The following is a 19,149-nucleotide window of genomic DNA, read 5'->3' on the forward strand; positions in this document are numbered from 1 at the left end:
CGAAGAAGACGGGTGATCTGCGGCCCATTTTAGACCTCAGGGTGCTCAACAAGTTTCTGGTCAAAGAAAATTTTTGCATGCTGTCCTTGGCATCCCTATATCCCCTCATCGAGCCGAAGAAGACGGGCGATCTGCGGCCCATTTTAGACCTCAGGGAGCTCAACAAGTTTCTGGTCAAAGAAAATTTTCGCATGCTGACCTTGGCATCCCTGTAGCCTCTCATCGACTGGTTATGCTCTCTGGATCTGAAGGAGGCCTACACTCACATCCCCATTCATCCGGCCTCATGCCAATTCCTCAGATTCCGGGTGGGACATCTTCATCTTCAATACCGAGTGCTTTCCTTCGGCCTGGCCTCATCCCCCAGAGTCTTCACCAAGTGCCTGATAGTGGTAGCCGCAGCACTCAGGAACCACGGCCTCCAGGTGTTCCCTTACCTGGACGACTGGCTCATCAAGGATTCCACGTCTCAGAGAGTCGCCCTCGCGACCCAGAAGACAATTTGGTTACTACAACATCTGGGATTCGAGATAAACTTCCCAAAATCCCAGTTACAGCCCTCCCAGTCTCTTCCTTTCATCGGGGCGATCCTGGATACTACCCAACTCCGAGCGTTCCTCCCTCCCCCATGCATGGAGACTCTTCTTCACCTCTGCCATTCAGTGTCCCCTCGCCCTTCCATCTCGGCGAAACAGATGATGGTCCTGCTGGGCCACATGGCCTCTACAGTGCATGTGACGCCATTTGCCAGACTTCACCTCAGGACGCCTCAGTGGACCTTGGCGTCTCAGTGGTCCCAGACGTCCGACCCTCTGACTCAACACATCCAGGTCACTCATGCTCTGCAACAGTCTCTTCGCTGGTGGATGCTATCCTCCAATCTCTCCAGAGGCTTGTTTCAAACCCCCCGCCATCAGAAAGTCCTCACGACCAACTCGTCGACCTATGCTTGGGGGGGCTCATCTGGACGGCCTCCGCACCCAGGGTCACTGGACCAGCACGGACCGCCAGTGCCACATCAATCTCCTAGAACTCAGGGCGATCTTCAACGCTCTCCAGACCTTTCAACATCTCCTTCGCGACCAGGTGGTCCTCATTCGCACAGACAACCAGGTGGCCATGTACTATGTGAACAAGCAGGGAGGCACGGGATCGGCCTCCCTCTGCCAGGAAGCTCTGAAAGTGTGGGATTGGGCGATTCGCAACAACACCTTCCTCAGAGCGGTCTACATTCAGGGGGCGGACAATGCCTTAGCAGACAGCTTGAGCCATCTTCTACAACCTCACGAGTAGACCCTCAACTCCACGCCCCTTCATCACATTTTCTCCCTGCGGGGAACGCCTCTGAGAGATCTCTTTGCAGCCCCCCACAACTTCAAACTGCCTCACTTCTGCTCCAGGATCTACACCCCTCAGCGCTTTGAGGCAGATGCATTCTTCCTGGACTGGACAAATCGCTTTCTATATGCATTTTCTCCATTTCCTCTCATTCAAAAGACTCTGGTCAAGTTGAAGTCAGACCATGCCACCATGATCCTGATTGCTCCACAGTGGCCCAGACAACCTTGGTACTCCCTTCTACTTCAACTCAGCAGCAGGGAGCCAACCCTCTACCAGTTTTTCCATCTCTGCTTACACAGCATCATGGATCTCTACTTCACCCCAACCTGGAGTCTCTACACCTGACAGCTTGGTTCCTCTCAATGTAACCCCTCTACAGTTCTCCCAGCCTGTGAGGGATGTCTTGGAAGCTTCAAGGAAGCCTGCTACCAGACAATGCTACCTCCAAAAATGGACTAGATTCTCTGTTTGCTGTGTCTCTCAGCGTCAGGAGCCTCAACATTCCTCCTTGCCTTCAGTTTTGGACTACCTTTTGCACCTGTCTCAGTCTGGCCTCAAGTCTTCCTCCATACGAGTCCACCTCAGTGCAATCGCTGCTTTCCATCAGCCTCTACAAGGGAAACCTCTGTCTGCTCATCCTGTGGTTTCCAGATTCATGAAATAACTTTTCCATGTCAATCCTCCCCTCAAACCGCCTCCAGTGGTTTGGGACCTCAATGTTGTCATTTCGCAGCTTATGAAACGTCCATATGAACCTCTTCACAAGGCTCACCTGAAGTATCTCACTTGGAAAGTGGTGTTTCTCATTGGCCTCACTTCCGCTCGACGGGTCAGTGAGCTCCAAGCCTTGGTCGCAGACCCACCTTTTACAGTCTTCAATCATGACAAGGTGGTCCTCCGCACCCATCCGAAATTTCTCCTGAAAGCAGTCTTGGAATTTTATCTTAACCAATCCATCGTTCTGCCAGTGTTCTTTCCGAAGCCACACTCTCACTCTGGAGAATCTGCTCTTCATACTCTGGATTGTAAGCGTGCTTTGGCTTTCTACCTAGAACGCACCAAACCTCACAGAACTGCTCCTCAACTTTTCATCTCCTTCGATCCGACTCCAACTGGATGGCGGTTTGCATCTCATTCTGCTATGCCCAGGCTGGATTGCCACTTGACAAAAAAATCACAGCCCATAAGGTCAGAGCTATGGCAGCTTCTGTAGCTTTCCTCAGATCGATACCGATTGAGGAGATTTGTAAAGCTGCCACTTGGTCCTCAATTCATACCTTCACTTCTCACTATTGCCTGGATACTTTCTCCAGACGGGATGGACAGTTTGGCCAAACAGTATTACAAAATTTATTCTCCTAAGTTGCCAACGCTCCTACCATCCCACTATGGTTAGCTTGGGGGTCACCCATTAGTGAGAATACCTGCCTGCTTGTCCTGGGATAAAGCAATGTTACTTACCGTAACAGTTGTTATCCAGGGACAGCAGGCAGCTATTCTCACGTCCCACCCACCTCCCCTGGATTGGCTTCTCTGCTAGCTATCTGAACTGAGGAGATGTGCCCTGGTCTGGGTGGGAAGGCACTCGCGCATGTGCGGTGCGGGCGACTCAAAACTTCGAGTTTTTCTTCAAAGAAGCTTCTGCATCGGGGCTCCATTGGATCACGTCACCTATTAGTGAGAATAGCTGCCTGCTGTCCTTGGATAACAACTGTTACGGAAGTAACATTGCTTTTTTCCAATGCTGGCTAACTGTACAGGCTCTGATATTAGCCCACTGGCGAACTTTGATAATAGAAATGGCCAGGCATGAACGTCACGTTATTGCTGATTTGGAATCCAGACTGCACTTTATTTCCTCAATGTTGGTTACCATTTTGTACTACTCTGATGCCATGTATCAGCAAAGATGGAAAGAAGAGGAAACGAGAGCCAGTATGGTTAAAGGTGAAATGAAAGAGGCTATTAGAGCCAAAAAATCCTTTAAAGAATGGAAAAAGGATCTGAATGAAGAAAATAAGAAACACAAAGCACTGGCAAGTTAGATGCAAAGCATTGATAAAGATAGCTAAGAAGGAATATGAAGAGAAACTTGCAAAAGAGACCAAAATTCATAGCAATTTTTTTTAGGTACATCAGAAGTAGAAAACCTCTGAGGGAATCTGTGTGACCGTTGGATGATCAAAGAGTGAAAGGGGCACTCAAAGAGTGAAAGGCCATTAGCTGAAAGACTGAATGAATTCTTTGCTTCGGTCTTTACGGAAGACGATGTAATAGCGGAAATGGTTTTTAAGAGTGATGATGCGGAGGAACTGAAAGATATCTCAGTGAATCTGGAAGATGTACTGAGCCAAATCGACAAATTAAAAAGTGATAAATCGCTAGGACTGGATGGTATACATCCCAGGATATTAAAAGAACTCAAAAATGAAATTGATGACCTGCTGTTAGTGATTTGTAACCTGTCGCTAAAATCGTCTGTAGTACCTGAAGATTGGAGGGTGGCCAGTGTCATGCCAATTTTTAGAAAGGACTCCAGGGGAGATCCGGGAACTTACAGACTGGTAAGCCTCACTTCGGTGCCGGGCAAAATGGTAGAAGCAATTATAAAAAAATGAAATTGTGGAACACATAGATAAGCATGGTTTAATGAAACGGAGTCAGCATGGGTTTAGCCAAGGGAGATCTTGCCTCACCAATTTGCTTGACTTCTTTGAAGGTGTGAATAAACATGTTGATAAAGGTGAACTGATATAGTGTATCTAGATTTTCAGAAAGCTTTTGATAAAGTTCCTCATGAGAGGCTCCTGAGAAATTAAAGTGTCATGGTATAGATGGCAAAGTTCAGTTGTAGACTAGGAATTGGTTATTGGATAGAAAACAGAGGGTAGGGTTTAATGGTCATTTTTTTTTAATCAATGGAGGAAAGTAAACAGTGGAGTGCCGCAGGGGTCTGTACTGGGACCGGTGCTATTTAACTTATTTATAAATGATCTGGAAATTGGAACAACAAGTGAGGTGATTAAATTTGCAGTTGACAATAAACTGTTCAAAGTTGTTAAAATGCATGCAGATTGTGAAAAATTGCGGGCGGACCTTAGGAAATTGGAAGACTGGATGTCCAAATGGCAGATGAAATTTAATGTGGACAAATGCACAGTGATGCACATTGGGAAGAATAATCTGAATCACAGTTACCGGATGCTGGGGTCCACCTTGGGAATTAGCACCCAAGAAAAGGATCTGGGTATCATCGTAGACAATACGATGAAACTGTCTGCCCAATGTGCAGCGGCGGCCAAAAAACAAACAGGATGCTAGGAATTATAATGCTCCTGTATCGTTCTATGGTACGACTTCATCTGGAGTATTGCATTCAGTTCTGGTCTCCTTATCTCAAGAAAGATATAGTGGCGCTAGAAAAGGTTTAAAGAAGGGTATTACAACCAGAACGAAAGAGGTATCCTGCCATTGTATCGGGCGATGGTGCATCCGCATCTGGAGTACTGCGTCCAATATTGGTCGTCGTACCTTAAGAAGGACATGGCGTTACTTGAGAGGGTTCAGAGGAGGGCGATGCATCTGATAAAGGGGATGGAAAACCTTCCATACGCTGAGAGATTGGAGAAACTGGGTCTTTTTTCCCTGGAGAAGAGGAGACTTAGAGGGGATATGATAGAGACTTACAAGATCATGAAGGGCATAGAGAGAGTAGAGAGGGACAGATTCTTCAAATTTTCAAATAATAAAAGAACAAGAGGGCATTCAGAAAAGTTGAAAGGAGACAGATTCAAAACGAATGCTAGGAAGTTCTTCTTTATCCAACGTGTGGTGGACACCTGGAATGCGCTTCCAAAGGGCGTAATAGGGCAGAGTACGGTACTGGGGTTCAAGAAAGGATTGGACAATTTCCTGCTGGAAAAGGGGATAGAGGGGTATAGATAGGATTACTGCACAGGTCCTGGACCTGTTGGGCTGCCGCATGAGTGGACTGCTGAGCATGATGGACCCTCAGGTCTGACCCAGCAGAGGCATTGCTTATATTCTTATGTTCTTATGAGCAACCAAGATGGTAAAGAGGATGGAACTCCTCTCGTATGAGGAAAGCCTAAAACAGGGCTCTTCAGCTTGGAAAAGAGACGACTAAGGGGAGATATGATTGAAGTCTACAAAATCCTGAGTGGAGTAGAATGAGTACAAGTGGATCGATTTTTCACTGTCAAAAATTACAAAGACTAGGGGACACTCGAAGTTACAGGGAAATACTTTTAAAACCAATAGGAGGAAATTTATTTTTTTTTTCACTCAGAGAATAGTTAAGCTTTAGAATGCGTTGCCAGAGGATGTGGTAAGAGTGGATAGTGTAGTTGGTTTTAAGAAAGGTTTCGTGATAATGAGACTTTATTTTAAAAATAGACTAATGAAAATTTTGTGGGGATTTGGTCAGGATTTTTCCGGATGTATCCAGAACCACACAGTTGAGGAGGAAAGAGTTTTTGAAATTGAAGGATAGAGTGTTGGCACTGGATGCATCCTTTTACCTAAAATTTCCTTGTAAATGTATGATTAAACTGCAAGATATCGAATATTCTTTTTGGGACCCAATACAACTACAACAATTCTTAATTGCAAGAGAAAAGAAATAGAAATGAGATTTGTTTCACCTTAATGAGGAAAATGAGGAGAATAAATATAAATAGTATTCCAGTTTTGGGGAATGACTCCGGGTTCATTAACATGAACCAAGAATCATCATCCTCTATATTTCTTGAATTTATTTTATTAGAAAATAGCAAGATAACTCCACATTAATGTGGGCTTGAAAGGAGCTTTGTATGTATGATTTTGATTATGTATTGTTTTATGTGATTTTCCTTTTTCCTTTTGTATTTTTGGATATTGTAAAGTATTCAAAATTATAAATTAAAAAAAAAAAAAAAAAAAAAGAAAGGTTTCGTTGGACAAGTTTCTGGAGGAACAGTCCATTGTCTGTTATTGAGAAAGACATGGGAAAGCCACTGCGTGCCCTGTATTGGTAGCATGGAATATTGCAACTCCTTGGGTTTTTGCCAGGTACTAGTGACCTAGATTGGCCACCTTGGGAGCAGGCTACTGGGCTTGATAGATCATTGGTCTGACCCAGTAAGACTATTCTTATGTTCTGCCAGAAGCAGACTGCTAAACTAAGAATTGCTCGCTAGTTGTTAACCTTTTGTTGTCGCTGCTGTTCTTGAGTTTGGGAGGGAGGAGAGGGTTTGGGGGTTTCTGCACCATTGTAACTGAGAGAGGTCGAACTTTTGAGTTATATTACATTACATTACATTAGGGACTTCTATTCCGCCTATACCTTGCAGTTCAAGGCGGATTACAAAAGAGCTAATTGAAATTAATAAAAACGATTTAAACATAAGATTCATTAGATATGAGTCAAGTTTTTCCTGTCAGCATACGAACTGAATCTGCACCGAGTGCTGAACTTTTTGATGTTCTGGATTTTAAAGAAACCCCTATAGGCTGTTTGAACCTTCCACTCCATATCTCATGTGAGATGCGATGTTCAACAATTGGACACTTTATGGCAGCATCATTCTTTGCTGCTTTTCATGTCATTTCCTGTGTGTCTGCCTTATCCATACCAATGCGGTGACAAGCGTGATTTCGTCTTTCCAATATAAAACTCCAATGTCTAAAACAATCTCACAAATATTCCTTGTTTTGGGAAACAAACTATTAGGTGCTAACTTTGAAGAAGCCACGCACTTTGAAGAAGCCAGGCATGAACTCTGGCTCACAAGCACCCTGGAAACCAGAGTTCTCAGATATCTCAGACTTCTGCTCAGCAGAAGTCAACTCAGTCTTTGACGCGACTCTAGAGAAACTAGCCACCCTTCTGCCAGTTCGCTCAACAGAGGGGCCATGGATTCTACACCAGATATTTCCGCATAGTGAAGGAGACAGGAAGTCTTTGACCGATTCTTGACCTTCGTACTCTCAACAAATACTTACTTTAGGAGAAATTCCATACACTCTCCCTGGGAACTCAGTATCCCCTCCTAAAGAAGCACAACGGCTATGCTCTTTGGATCTCAAAGAAGCATACACACATATCCCCATTTTTACAGCCCCAGGTAGTATCTGTGGTTTTCTATCGGTTGTCACCATCTCTAATGCAAGCTGCTGCCGTTCCTAGCAGCATTTCCAAGAGTGTTTACAAAGTGTTTATCTGTAGTGGCTGAAACACTCTGCTCTTACGGCTTTCATGTGTTCCCCTATCCAGTCAACTGTCGTTGCCTTAGGAAGTCCACCACTGAACCCCTTTGTCTCCTGGAACTTCTGGAGTTTGCAGTCAGTTATCAGAAATCACATCTCCAACCAACCCAAACCCTATATTATAGATGCAAATATTCTGTTAGTTTGTTGCTTTCTATTGGAAAATCATTGTAGCTCAGATCATAGTAAAAAAAAAAAAAAAAAAAAAAAAAATAGCGGTACTAAACTTTTAGCCATCATGGACCTAGTGTAGAAGGAAGCTCATATAGTATAGATTTTGAATTTGTTTTAACAGTGTGCTTTGCTTGAATTTGTAGCATGTTAAATATTCTGTGATATATAGTACTTGCACTGAATGCTATGTATTATAAGATGCGTTGGGTGATAACCTTTCTGATACATCTACTCAGGAGTCCGTATGTTATGAAATCAATCCATTCCTTCAAACCGGGTTTTACAGAAGTGTGTTACTAACAACTTTTAGCACCTCCCACATTGCCAATGGTGTGGAGTGGTCCCTTCAGTTTTTCCTTCTGCAAGCAAACTGTGCAGAGATGTTTCTGATCTGCTGTGCTTAGTTTTTCTTATTTTTGTTTATAAGTTCATTTTTTCTGAGGCTTTCGTGCCCTGAGGCCCCATATTTGGGGATTCTCTGCCTGGGAAAGGATGCAGGTTCTGTGGAGCCAGACTACAGCTCGCAGGGCAAACCCTTCAGGTGGTCCTGTGGAGCCAGCCTGCTGTGTGCTACTTTACGGCTCAAGGTCTGTTTCCCTGGGACTCTGCTCGCCTTCTGAATTTTTCAGAGTCTTGAGTGCAGGCTATGGGCACCCTGAGAACTCTGAGGGGGTTTCAGGTAGCCGGCTGCATATTTTGTTTCCCTCCATTGTGCTTCAAGGTTCTGTTTGTGTGGAGTAGAGAATGATACAGGGACAAATTTTTCCTCGTCTCTATGGGAACTCATTTTCGCATCCCATTACCGCGAGTTGTTTTCCTATCTCTGCCCCATTCCTACAAGCTCCACCCTCATCTGCTCAAGCCTCAAACACTTTAAAAAAATAAGTGTTCAAGGTTTGTGTGATTATGGCAGAGTTATAGGAATGGGACAGGGACAGTGACAAAACTCGGGGGGTTGGGATGGGGAAATTGAGTTCCTGCAAGGACTGGGACAAATTTGTCCCCGTGTCATTCTCTAGTGTGAAGGTTTCGGACAAAGTTGGTCCAACTGGTAGCCCTAAGATTTTCTGGTTTGGAGTTATTTGAAGTTTCTGAGGCAGAAAGTTCTTTCCATCTCTTCCAGGTGCAAGGAAAGCTGACAGGCATGCTCTTTCACAGAACTGTTAAGTATAGCCCCATTATTTTCTATGGGAAAATTGGGAGGGGGTGAGGTGTCAAAAAAACTCTCTTTTTTTAGGGTTTCTGGTGTCGGGGTTCAGGTCCCCCACCTCCAAAATCCCTATGTCAGAATTTTTTATTTTTCAAAAAAGTCTTCATGGGCCATTTTTGGTGTAATTTTTGTGGCAGCTGCCATCTTGGATTTTAAGGATCTTTTTTTTTTTTCTGAAACCCTTGCCTTAAAACCCCTTGATTTTTGCAAAAAAAAATAAAAAAAATAAAAAAATGACAGGGTTGGACTCCTCAGTGTATGCTGACACCATTTCATGTGAAGTTTGCGCTGAATGGTTACTGGAGGAGCGTCTATGTATCATGTGCCTTAGCGTGAGAGAGGGGCGGGAGTCTTGATCTTAGCCCCATTTCTGCTCTTTAGGGTTGGGGGAACCACTGTGAGTCTGGAAAGTGGGTAGAAAGTACCATCCCAAGCTCAAATTTTGTGAAGATGTGAAGTGCAGATATGTGAAGTCCGTGGAATCCATGAAAGCCCAATCGGAGGTTCTGCAGGGTTTATCACCCCTGCACAAGGCTTCTCCCCAGATTTTGTAAATCTCACGAGGAGAGCATTTTTAACAGGACCAAGACATGCAGCTCAGCCTGAAAGTGCATGCTTGTTAGTCCAGGGAGCGTCTTTGCTTCCTGTGATTTCTTCTTAGATAATCAAGCCAGCTCCAGCGACCACTCTTGAGTTGGACTGGCAGTATTGGAGATCAGACTCCATGCCTCATTTTTCAGGTCTCAGAGACAGTCCTGGAAGAATCTGGTTCCTTATTTTGGGTCTTGTTGCCAAGATGCCTCTCTGGCACTTGACCAGTGGGATGATCTTTTGATCTGCTGGCTATTCAAGTTGGTCTCTGTTCACTGTTTTATAGAAGATGATATTAAGGAGTTGAAGATTGAGGCCCAGCCCTCCATTTCCGATTTCGTGGTCATGAGCAACCCCAATGGTCATACCTCCTTTTTTTTTTTTTTTTCCCCAGCGCATCCGGACATTACTGCCCTAGTTACTGAGCATTGGAAGACCCTGAAGGATCCTTAAGGATTACAAAAGCCATGTCCAGACTCTGCTTAATGGCTCCAGAGTTTCAGCAGCTGTTTAATCAGCTGAAGATAGACTTTGTGGTGGCTTAGGTTACCAAGTGCTTTGCTCTACCAAGTGAGGGAGGAGTTATGCTGAAAGATGCACAAGATTGCAAGGTGGTCATGGTTTTGAAGAGACAATTTGAAGTTCTAGCTGTGGGAAACAGAGCAGCGGCAGTGGCATCTTCGTTTGCTGCACAGGCCTGTCATCAGATTGAAATGGGAGCCTTCTGTGGAGGAGAATGTCTGTCCCCAGCTGGTGCTAAAAGGGGTGATTTACTTGACAGGTGCCCTATATGACCATATCAGAGTATTGAGCAAGGTTTTGGCGTAAGCGGTCTCTGCTCGCAGAATGCTCAGAAGTAGGCAGTGGGCAGGTGACTCAGCATCCAATGCAACCTTAAGTAGACTGCCTTTTAAGGGGAAAATGCTTTTCAGGGCCTAGACGATCTCATGGCCAGTGTGACGAATCACCACCCTGAATATTTGCCAGAGAATAGGCTGTGCTGACCCCCACAAGGGAGTAGAGGTAATTTTCGTCCATCTCGCTGATTTTGCCAGTATGGCCCGAGTTCTTCCATCCAGAAATTCTTTAAGGGTTATAGACAGCGATTCAACAACCCCAGACACCAGCATCCCTCTGGGTCTCATGTCAACCTGCCCTCCAAAAAGACCCATTGATGCCAATTTGGTGGCCGCACCTCCATACATTGAAGGGAGGCCATTGGCATTTCAGAGGGAGTGGAAGAATTTTCCTCAGACCAATGGGTGCTGGACATAATCTGAGTGAGTCAGAAGATTGAGTTTTTTCATTGTTCTGCAGATTTGTACCTCATTTCTCCAGGCAGCTGTCCAGAAAAAGAGGCCATGGTCTGAGACACACTTCAAAGGCTCTTAGGTTCGTGCCTTAGAACCTGTCCCCAATTACTTATTGGGCTCAGGCAGATACTCCAGATACTTCATCATGCCCAAAAAAGGCGCAGAAGACTGGAGGCCCATCTTGGATTTCAAGGCTGTCAATTCGTTTCTAAGAATACAGTGTTTCCACATGGAAACGGCACATTCAATCATTGTGGTGGTGGCCCTAGGGGAGTTTTTTTTGCCTTTCTGGATCTGACAGAAGCATATCTTCTTATTCCCATCTTTCTGGGTCACAGGAAATCTGAAGGTTCATGTACTTCTGGAACATTTCCAGTTTGTGGCTCTCCCGTTTGGATTGGCAACAGCCCTCCCCCTCCCCAAACACACACACACTTTCACTAAGGTAATGGTTGTGATTGCAGCTCCGTCCAAAATGGAGAGCGCGAGCAAGCAGTGTAACAGGTATTGGATATACTCCAGCATTTAGGCTAGATAGTCAGCTTCAAAAAGAGCCATGTAGAACCAACTCAGAATTTAGAGTATCTGGGCATTCACTTTAATACAGCTCAGGGCCACATTTTTCTTCCTGAGCCATGCAAACAGAAACTCAAGTGACAAATCTTGGGTCTTCCACTTTCCAGACCCACAGTGGTTCCCCAGCTCTAAAGGGCACAAATGAGGCTAAGATCAAGGCTCCTGCCCCTCTCTCACGCTAAGGCATGCGGTACATGGACGCTTCTCTGCTAACCATCCAAAGCAAACTTCACATGAAATGGTGTCAGCACACACTGAGGAGTCCATCCCTGTCCATACCTTAGCAATGCTAATTCTTACTATTTGGCATTACCTTCAGCTGTTGGTTCCCTGGGCCAGGGTGCACATGTGGCTTCTCCAGGATGCCCTTCTGTCTCGGCGGTCCCCTTAGTGACATTCTCTTCAGATGCAGCTCCCATGGACAGGGGCAAAGAGAAACATCTTATGCTGATGGCTTAAGGAGACTCCTTGTTGCATGGCATGCCTCTCCAATTCATGGAGTGGGTCACTTTCATGACCAATGCCAGCCTATTTGGCTGGGTAGCCCATTGTGGGGACTGTTTGATTCAGGGCCAGTGGACTTATCAGAAGGTATGATCCATAAACTGGAGCTCCAAGCCATTTGGCTAGCGTTGAGAACTCGGTCCTAGAGGGAAAGGCAGTAAGAGTATTCTCCGACAACGCCACTGCAATCAAGTATGTGAACTGACAAGGAGGCACTAGAAGTGCCCCCTTACATCTGGAAGCTCAGATGCTCTTCCAGTGGGTGGAAGTCCATCTGCCGACCATTGTTTGAAAACCTAGTAAATCTTCAGAGGACAGGAGCCTCAAGCCCCCTCTTCATTGTGGGCTTCTGAGTCAGACGCCAGGTGACATGGAGAATCCTTAATGCTTTGGTCTTACAGCTTGGCTCTTGAGCACACAGCCCTAGTTATTATCACTCTACTCCAGGCCAAGAAGCCTTTTACTATGGCAGCTTATGCCAAAGCTAGGAAGACATTTCAATAGTGGTGTGAAAGAGACAGGTTGGAACCTCTCCGAGCTCACATTCAGGTTATCCTTGCTTTTCTTCAGGCCGTTCTGCATATATGATTAAGAGGACCCTATTATGGGGAGCAGTTTCCGGCTGAGTGAGCTGCGATGAGGTAAACTCAAACTCTTTCTGTCTCTTTCTCGTTCTCTCTCTCTCTCTTTCTCTTTGACAATAAATAACATTCAACATCATCTTGTAGTGTGACGCCATACCTGTTGATAATTGGTTTTCTTTTTTCTAACTTGCAGAACCCTACCCCTCGTTCTTTGTATTTTATTCCATTGGAGATCAGTTGCTTTGGAACGTACTGAAGTGGTCACCACACTCTGCTGAACGTTGTGCGTAACACACTTCTGCAAAACCCGGTTTGCAGGAATGTATTGATCTCCTAACATATGGACTCCTGAGAAGATTATCAGAAAGAAGATTATCTAGGTAAGAATCATGTCACTGCTCTCATATATACAACTTTTTATATATAACTTTTCATGTCACTGCTCTCATATATACAACTTTTTATCTGCTGCATTTGTAGTCCAGTACTTGCAGTGTTTTCTTTACTTTGCAGTTAACTCAATTTCTTGTTAATATTTAGATCTGCTCTGAAATATGAAAGAGTTAATGGTATTTATCCTTAAATCAGGTTTCTTCCTTTGATCTCTTCCTTCAGCTGCAGCATTTAGTACAAACGTTACAGATCCAGCAGCAGAAACCTCAGCCCTCTCTGCTTCAGGCATTAGATGCTGGCCTGGTTGTACAACTGCAGGCCCTAACAGCACAACTTACTGCTGCAGCAGCAGCATCCAGCACACTGAATCCACTGGAACAGAGTGTCTCTCTTAGCAAGGTATGAATTTGAACTAAAAAAGTAAGTTTAAACAGGTCAGAAAATATAGAAGAAGCAGATCATAAACAAAAATTATTCCAATGCTCAACAACATCCTAAGCTCTTATGCAACTACAATCAAATTAATTTTCTTCAAAGACTTGTTTCACATGAGCACAATTGACAGCTCATGACTCACCTTTAGAAAGGAGTGGCCTAGTGGTTAGAGCAACTCTCTGCTCAGAAGATTTGAACTTTGAATTCAGGTGAATATCATCCTATTTGTAGAATGTTTGCACATTATTCTAGTGGTGTAACATGTTGCAGTGCCACAAAGCACAGAGAGGAAGGTGCCACACAGGAGGTGCAAAAGATTGAAGGGAGCTGTAGCAAACAATTTAAAATAGGGCCAAACTATGGGCAAGTACCTATGGGAGAAACACAATACATTTTTCTAATCGTGACCATATTTAAGGATATGTCTAGTTATAACAACAATGCTACTAATATGCAGTGGTCTATGTGACCAATTCTGGGAAAAGCTGACCAAAGTCTCAAGAAACCAAAAATAAGGTTTTAATGAATTCTGTTGGAGCAAAAATTTGTAACACAACAGTTCAAATACAGTAGAATCTCAGTTATCCGGCATCCACGGGGATTGGTAGATGCTGGATAACTGTAGTTTCTGGTTATTTGAGAGTTAATGTAAAGATAGTTGAGTATCCCTTCCCACCTTACACTATCATCCCCCCACCCCCACTTTTTCCAGTATCATCTTCCCGCCTTTCTTGGCCACTTTCTTCCCCCTTCTCCTCTACTTTCTCTTCCCTCTTCTCTTCCCACTCCCTCCCTTTCTTACCTGAAGCTGCAGAACTGGTCCTGACAACCCCCTCCCTCCATCCATTCCGAAAGCAGCAGAGCTGGTTCTGATAACACCCATCTTTCCTTCCCTCCTCCCTCAACTCACCCAACGATGTAGTGGCAACTGCCGAGCAGAGGAAGCGCTGTTAAACAGGCAGCTTCTGGCCAACCCCAACTGGGCCTTTTCTCTGCCATGTCAGAAGTGATGCGGCAGAGGGAAGGCCCTGCAGGGGCTGACCAGAAACTGCTGGCACTTCCTTTACTCACTGACTGTCGCTACATCGTAAGGTGAGTGAGGTAGAAGGGGGGTGGGATTTGTCAGGACTGGCTTTGCTGCTTCGGGAACAGAGGGAAGGGGATTGTCAGGACCAGTACTACTGCTTTGAAAATGGAGGGAGGAAGGGGGTTATCAGGATTGGCTCTGCTGCTTCAGGAATGGAGGGAGGGAGATTGGTGGCTGCTGTGATGCTTCAGGAGTTTGAGGGAGGGAGATTGACAGTTGCCGCAAAGCTTCGGGAGCTGGAGGTAGGGAGATTGGTGGCCGCTGTGATGCTTTGGAAGCTGTAGAGAGGGAGATTGGTAGCTGCTGCTGATGCCTCTGGAGCAGGAGGGAGGGGAGGTTATTGGGTCTTGGGAGCGTGGGAGACAAAATTTTTTTTTTTTTTTTTGCTGCTTGGTTGAGAGTGCCAGTTAATTGGATGCGGTTAGCTTAGATTCTACTCTACCATCCTTTTGTCCTAGGATAAGCATATTCTCACATGTAGGTGATGTCATCCATGGAGGCCAGTACGGACAGTGCTAAAGTGTGCTGTCACTTTAAGCTTTCACGAAGCTTTGAGACTGCTTGCACAATGCATGCACGAGTGCCTTCCAGAAAATGTGTAGATCTTGACTTACATCAAGGTAAATGAGAACTTATACTGTGCACTGCTCTCTTGGATTTACTAGAAGACTGAGGATCAGTACTGTGGAATCTCGGTGTCCTTCAAGATGTAGGTTTACTTAGAGAACTAGGTTCGATACTCTGGGGCCTTGATGTGCCATGCTGAGGTTGGGCCGGTACCGAGAAAGTCTGCAAGCACTGGTGTCGCATGTACTTTAAATAACATGTCTTGCTCCCATTAGGAAAATTCCTTAAGTTGGTCTTGGAAGGACTGCACTGGTACCATTGGCTCAACAGCCATTACCCAGTGCTGTAAGGTCAAGATGTGGGTGATCTCAATGAGGAAGCACACCCTAAAGGAGAGACAGCCTGCACCGAAGGAGATAAAGCTCGAGTGAGTTGTTATAACAAGGTGCTATATTCATCTATTTGGTGATGAAGGAAGTTGTTCCCCCAAAGAAGATCTTGCAGATTGAAATGCTCGAATGAGAATTATCATCGGGAGCTTTTAAAACTCTGCCAGTGCTGGGATTGGTGACAACCATTTAAGATAAGTGTTGCCAAAACTGGATATATTATGGTCTTTTTGACTGTGGTGTTATAGTTAAGAATACAATGAGAAAATAAGTAATTTATATTGGCATTTTTGACACACAGAAGTTGAGTTTTTGATAGGAGGAAGGGTATCCCAGAATGGGGATCTGGAATAACGTTATATTATAAGAGATCCTATGATCCGAGTAACAGATTTAACTATGCTAGTGATTGAGCTTTATTATCTTAGAGCTACTTTAAAGTTAAGTGGAGTTGATTCTCTCTTTAATTATTATGAGAAAGAAATGAAGTTAACTATGGTTATGGTATGCTTGCTTCTAAAGCTATGTTGAGCAATTGTTGAATGGGGTCAAAGTAGTAGAGAGACCCTTTTTTGATATGCTGGTATTTACTGGAAAAGGAGTATCAGCAACTATTGGATCAGTCAAGGGTTTAGTGTTAGAAACATAGAAACATGATGGCAGATAAAGGCCAAATGGCCCATCTAGTTTGCCCATCCGCAGTAACCATTATCTCTTTCTCTCTCCGAGAGATCCCATGTGCCTATCCCAGGCCCTTTTGAATTCAGACACAGTCTCTGTCTCCACCACCTCTTCTGGGAGACTGTTCCATGCATCTATCACTCTTTCTGTAAAAAAAAAGTATTTCCTTAGATTACTCCAGAGCCTATCACCTTAATTTCTTCCTATGCCCTCTCATTGCAGAGTTTCCTTTCAAATGAGAGAGACTTGACTCATGCACATTTACATTACATAGGTATTTAAACGTATCTATCATATCTCCCCTCGCCCGCCTTTCCTCCAAAGTATACAGATTGAGATCGTTAAGTCTGTCCCCATACGCCTTATGATGAAGACCACCGTGTGGAGGTGGTCCTCAGGAAATTCTTTGACACAGTTGCTTTAGGCATTAAAGCTGCTTTGGTGACATCTTTTGTCGCATACTTCTGTCACGCTCAAAAGTGCACTCCTCAACTTTTTTTTTTTTTTTTTTGCTGGGATAGATTATATGTTGGATGCATTGTATGCCGTTATGCGAGTTTGATGAAGGTGACAGAGTAGTCCATCTCTGCCCACAGAATGCTTTGGTTCAGACAGTGGACTGCTGTTTCCACTTCCAAAGCTACTTTGGCTTGATTGCCATTTCAGGAGCAGTGATTGTTTAGCAAAGGTATGGACAACCTCATGGATTCTGAGCTGGACTGTCATCCCACGACTGCCTGATAGCAGATCCAGTTCTCCTGGGGTTCTGGTCGTTCTGATTTTGTGGCTCTCAGAGCTTCCAACTGGTTGCAAATGTCACATCGCAGGTATTTTCTTAGGGCTATCAATGATGGTATAATGGCTACAGGCGTTCCTAGCCTCCCTACTCCAGTTTTGTGCCCCCTGCTGATCAGGCATAGTGGCATCAGGCCGATAGATGCACCTGTACGGATAGGGAGTTGGCTGTCACCGTTTCTTCTGGCCTGAATGTACATTATGTTTGACCATTGGGTCTTGGACAGTATATGGTCTGGTTTGTGGCTCTCCGTCAGGTCACCCAGACAAAGCGCTCGGGTTTCAAGCTGCTGTTCAGCGCTTGCTGGATATTCAAGCTATAGAGCTGGTACCACCTGACCTCTTGGGCTCAGGCAGATACTCTACTTTATCATGCTAAAGAAAGGCTCAGAAGATTGGAGGCCTATTCTGGATCTCCAAGGACAGTAGGATATTTATTTTTATATAGCTGCCCACTTCACCTTGGAGTTGAATTTTCTCAGCTATTCATACTAGACTGATTGGTTCCTGCATGACAGCCATAGGTGGGAAAATGCACGTGTGCATGGTATGATACTGCCAGAGACTTCTGGAAGATATGCTGGGTAGCATTTCCCATGTAGGCTTTGTAGGATGATGTCACCTTGAGTAAGAATATTCATTCTGCTGTTTTTGGAGAACACCTGGTAAAGGTGAGTAACTTCACTTTTCCAGTAACGGACTGATGAGTGCTTTTGCTTTATTAAAATAGTGGCAACTACTTTTCTATAGGCATTCGTTGTGGCTTAGGGGAATCATAAGTTTGTAGTGTCAAGGGGGAGGTGTCGGAGTTCAGTAATGAAATGTATGAGAGGGAAGCGGGGGATATAGTTTTGAACCAAAATCATTAGATATTTTATTTTATTTTATGTATGTATGTATTTTTTTTATATCCTGTCCTCCCCAAAGTGCTCAGAAGTGGTTACAGTTTTACAGTCATGGTATTAACAATGTTCTGGTACATTAGACTACTCTTAGAACACTGCATGGAGTTGCAGCTTATCTTACATGGGGATACGATTGTACAAAATTACATTACACGGTTACATAAAAATCAATCTCTCTGGCTTTTTCCATGATTTTGGATAGGTTGTTTTGTATTTCCATTCATATAAAACATTTAACAGGTGTTAATTTGTAGGCTCATGTGTGTTAAATCAATTTAGTACACACTTTTTTTAGTAACATAAATAAATCCAATATACACCAAACAGTGCATATCCCTAAGTAATTTATTCTTTCCAACTCAATTGAAAGTGGAAAGAATTATACAAAAGTAGTTGATATGTTTGGGGTCAAAATAACTGTTCAAAACTTTACCAGAATTGGGTGAAACTTAGAATGAGGCAAAAAAAAAAAGTTAAACAGTGATCACACTGACTTTGAAAATAGGCCAGATTGGACTGAGAGTTCCAGAGAAATAAGGTCCCCCCTCCCCTAGCTGGCATAGTGAATTTCTATGGAAGAAGCAGTTCCAGCTTCTGTACTGTAGCATAGAAGCTTAGTGTAAATACAATGAAATAGTGATGCAAAGAAGAAACAACTTGCCTCAAGATCATGAACAGTGCAACAAAAGAGGCAAGGGAGGAGTCCAAACAATCAAGGGCAACTGTCTTTATTCAGAAAATGCAAGTCCCAACAAGAATCCTAGTTTCGGCGTCCAAACGACGCCTTCCTCAGTGGACACTGAGCCTCTTTTGTTGCACTGACAGTAAATAAAATGAAACATAGCAGTTGCAGTTACAGAATTCCTCATTTCAAATTGCCCTTCTCCTGTTATTTATTCTTGCCACCCCTGGAAACTACCCCCCTGTAGTCTGTCTATCCTCTAAACTACAATACCCCCTACAACTTCCTACTCCTGCTTTCCAATTATCTTCATTGTATTCATATCCAAACTATCCCACAATTGTCCCACTACCTGCAAAACTGCTCCACCCCTAAAAATGCTACCATCTAAGTGTCCCACCTTGCAAAATTACCACTGCAACTGTCTCACCATCCCCAAACTTCTGCAACCCCCAGACCTTCCATATTACAAATTGCAAAACCCTCAAATACCTTGAAATTGCCTCAACACTTTCAGAACTGTTTTGCACCCTAGAAAATACCCCTGCAACTGTCACCAGTTGCCAAAATAACCATCTCCCCTTAACTGCTCTATTATTCCACAGTCCGCCCCAATCCACAAAAGAACCCTTGTATCTTTACCCATCCAAGC

At 44.2% G+C, this 19,149-nt stretch overlaps 1 protein-coding gene across 10 annotated transcripts in view; it reads left to right on the forward strand.

The window, feature by feature from the left end:
- SCAF8 (SR-related CTD associated factor 8) overlaps positions 1-19,149 on the forward strand; it is a 784,204-nt gene that overhangs the window by 251,866 nt on the left and 513,189 nt on the right. For 8 of the 10 annotated variants that reach the window (XR_004538795.1, XR_004538796.1, XM_033937892.1 and 5 more), the window contains exon 7: positions 13,179-13,355. The exons of the other annotated variants lie outside the window; for them this stretch is intronic. Coding sequence is in view for 6 of the 8 variants with exons in the window: in XM_033937892.1 (XP_033793783.1) it covers positions 13,179-13,355 (177 nt within the window). In the remaining 2 variants the exon portion in view is untranslated. The remainder of the gene's footprint in view (positions 1-13,178; positions 13,356-19,149) is intronic. 10 annotated transcript variants of the gene reach the window in all.

This window comes from Geotrypetes seraphini, chromosome 3, assembly GCF_902459505.1.
Source record: "Geotrypetes seraphini chromosome 3, aGeoSer1.1, whole genome shotgun sequence".
Taxonomy (NCBI): Eukaryota; Metazoa; Chordata; class Amphibia; order Gymnophiona; family Dermophiidae; genus Geotrypetes; species Geotrypetes seraphini.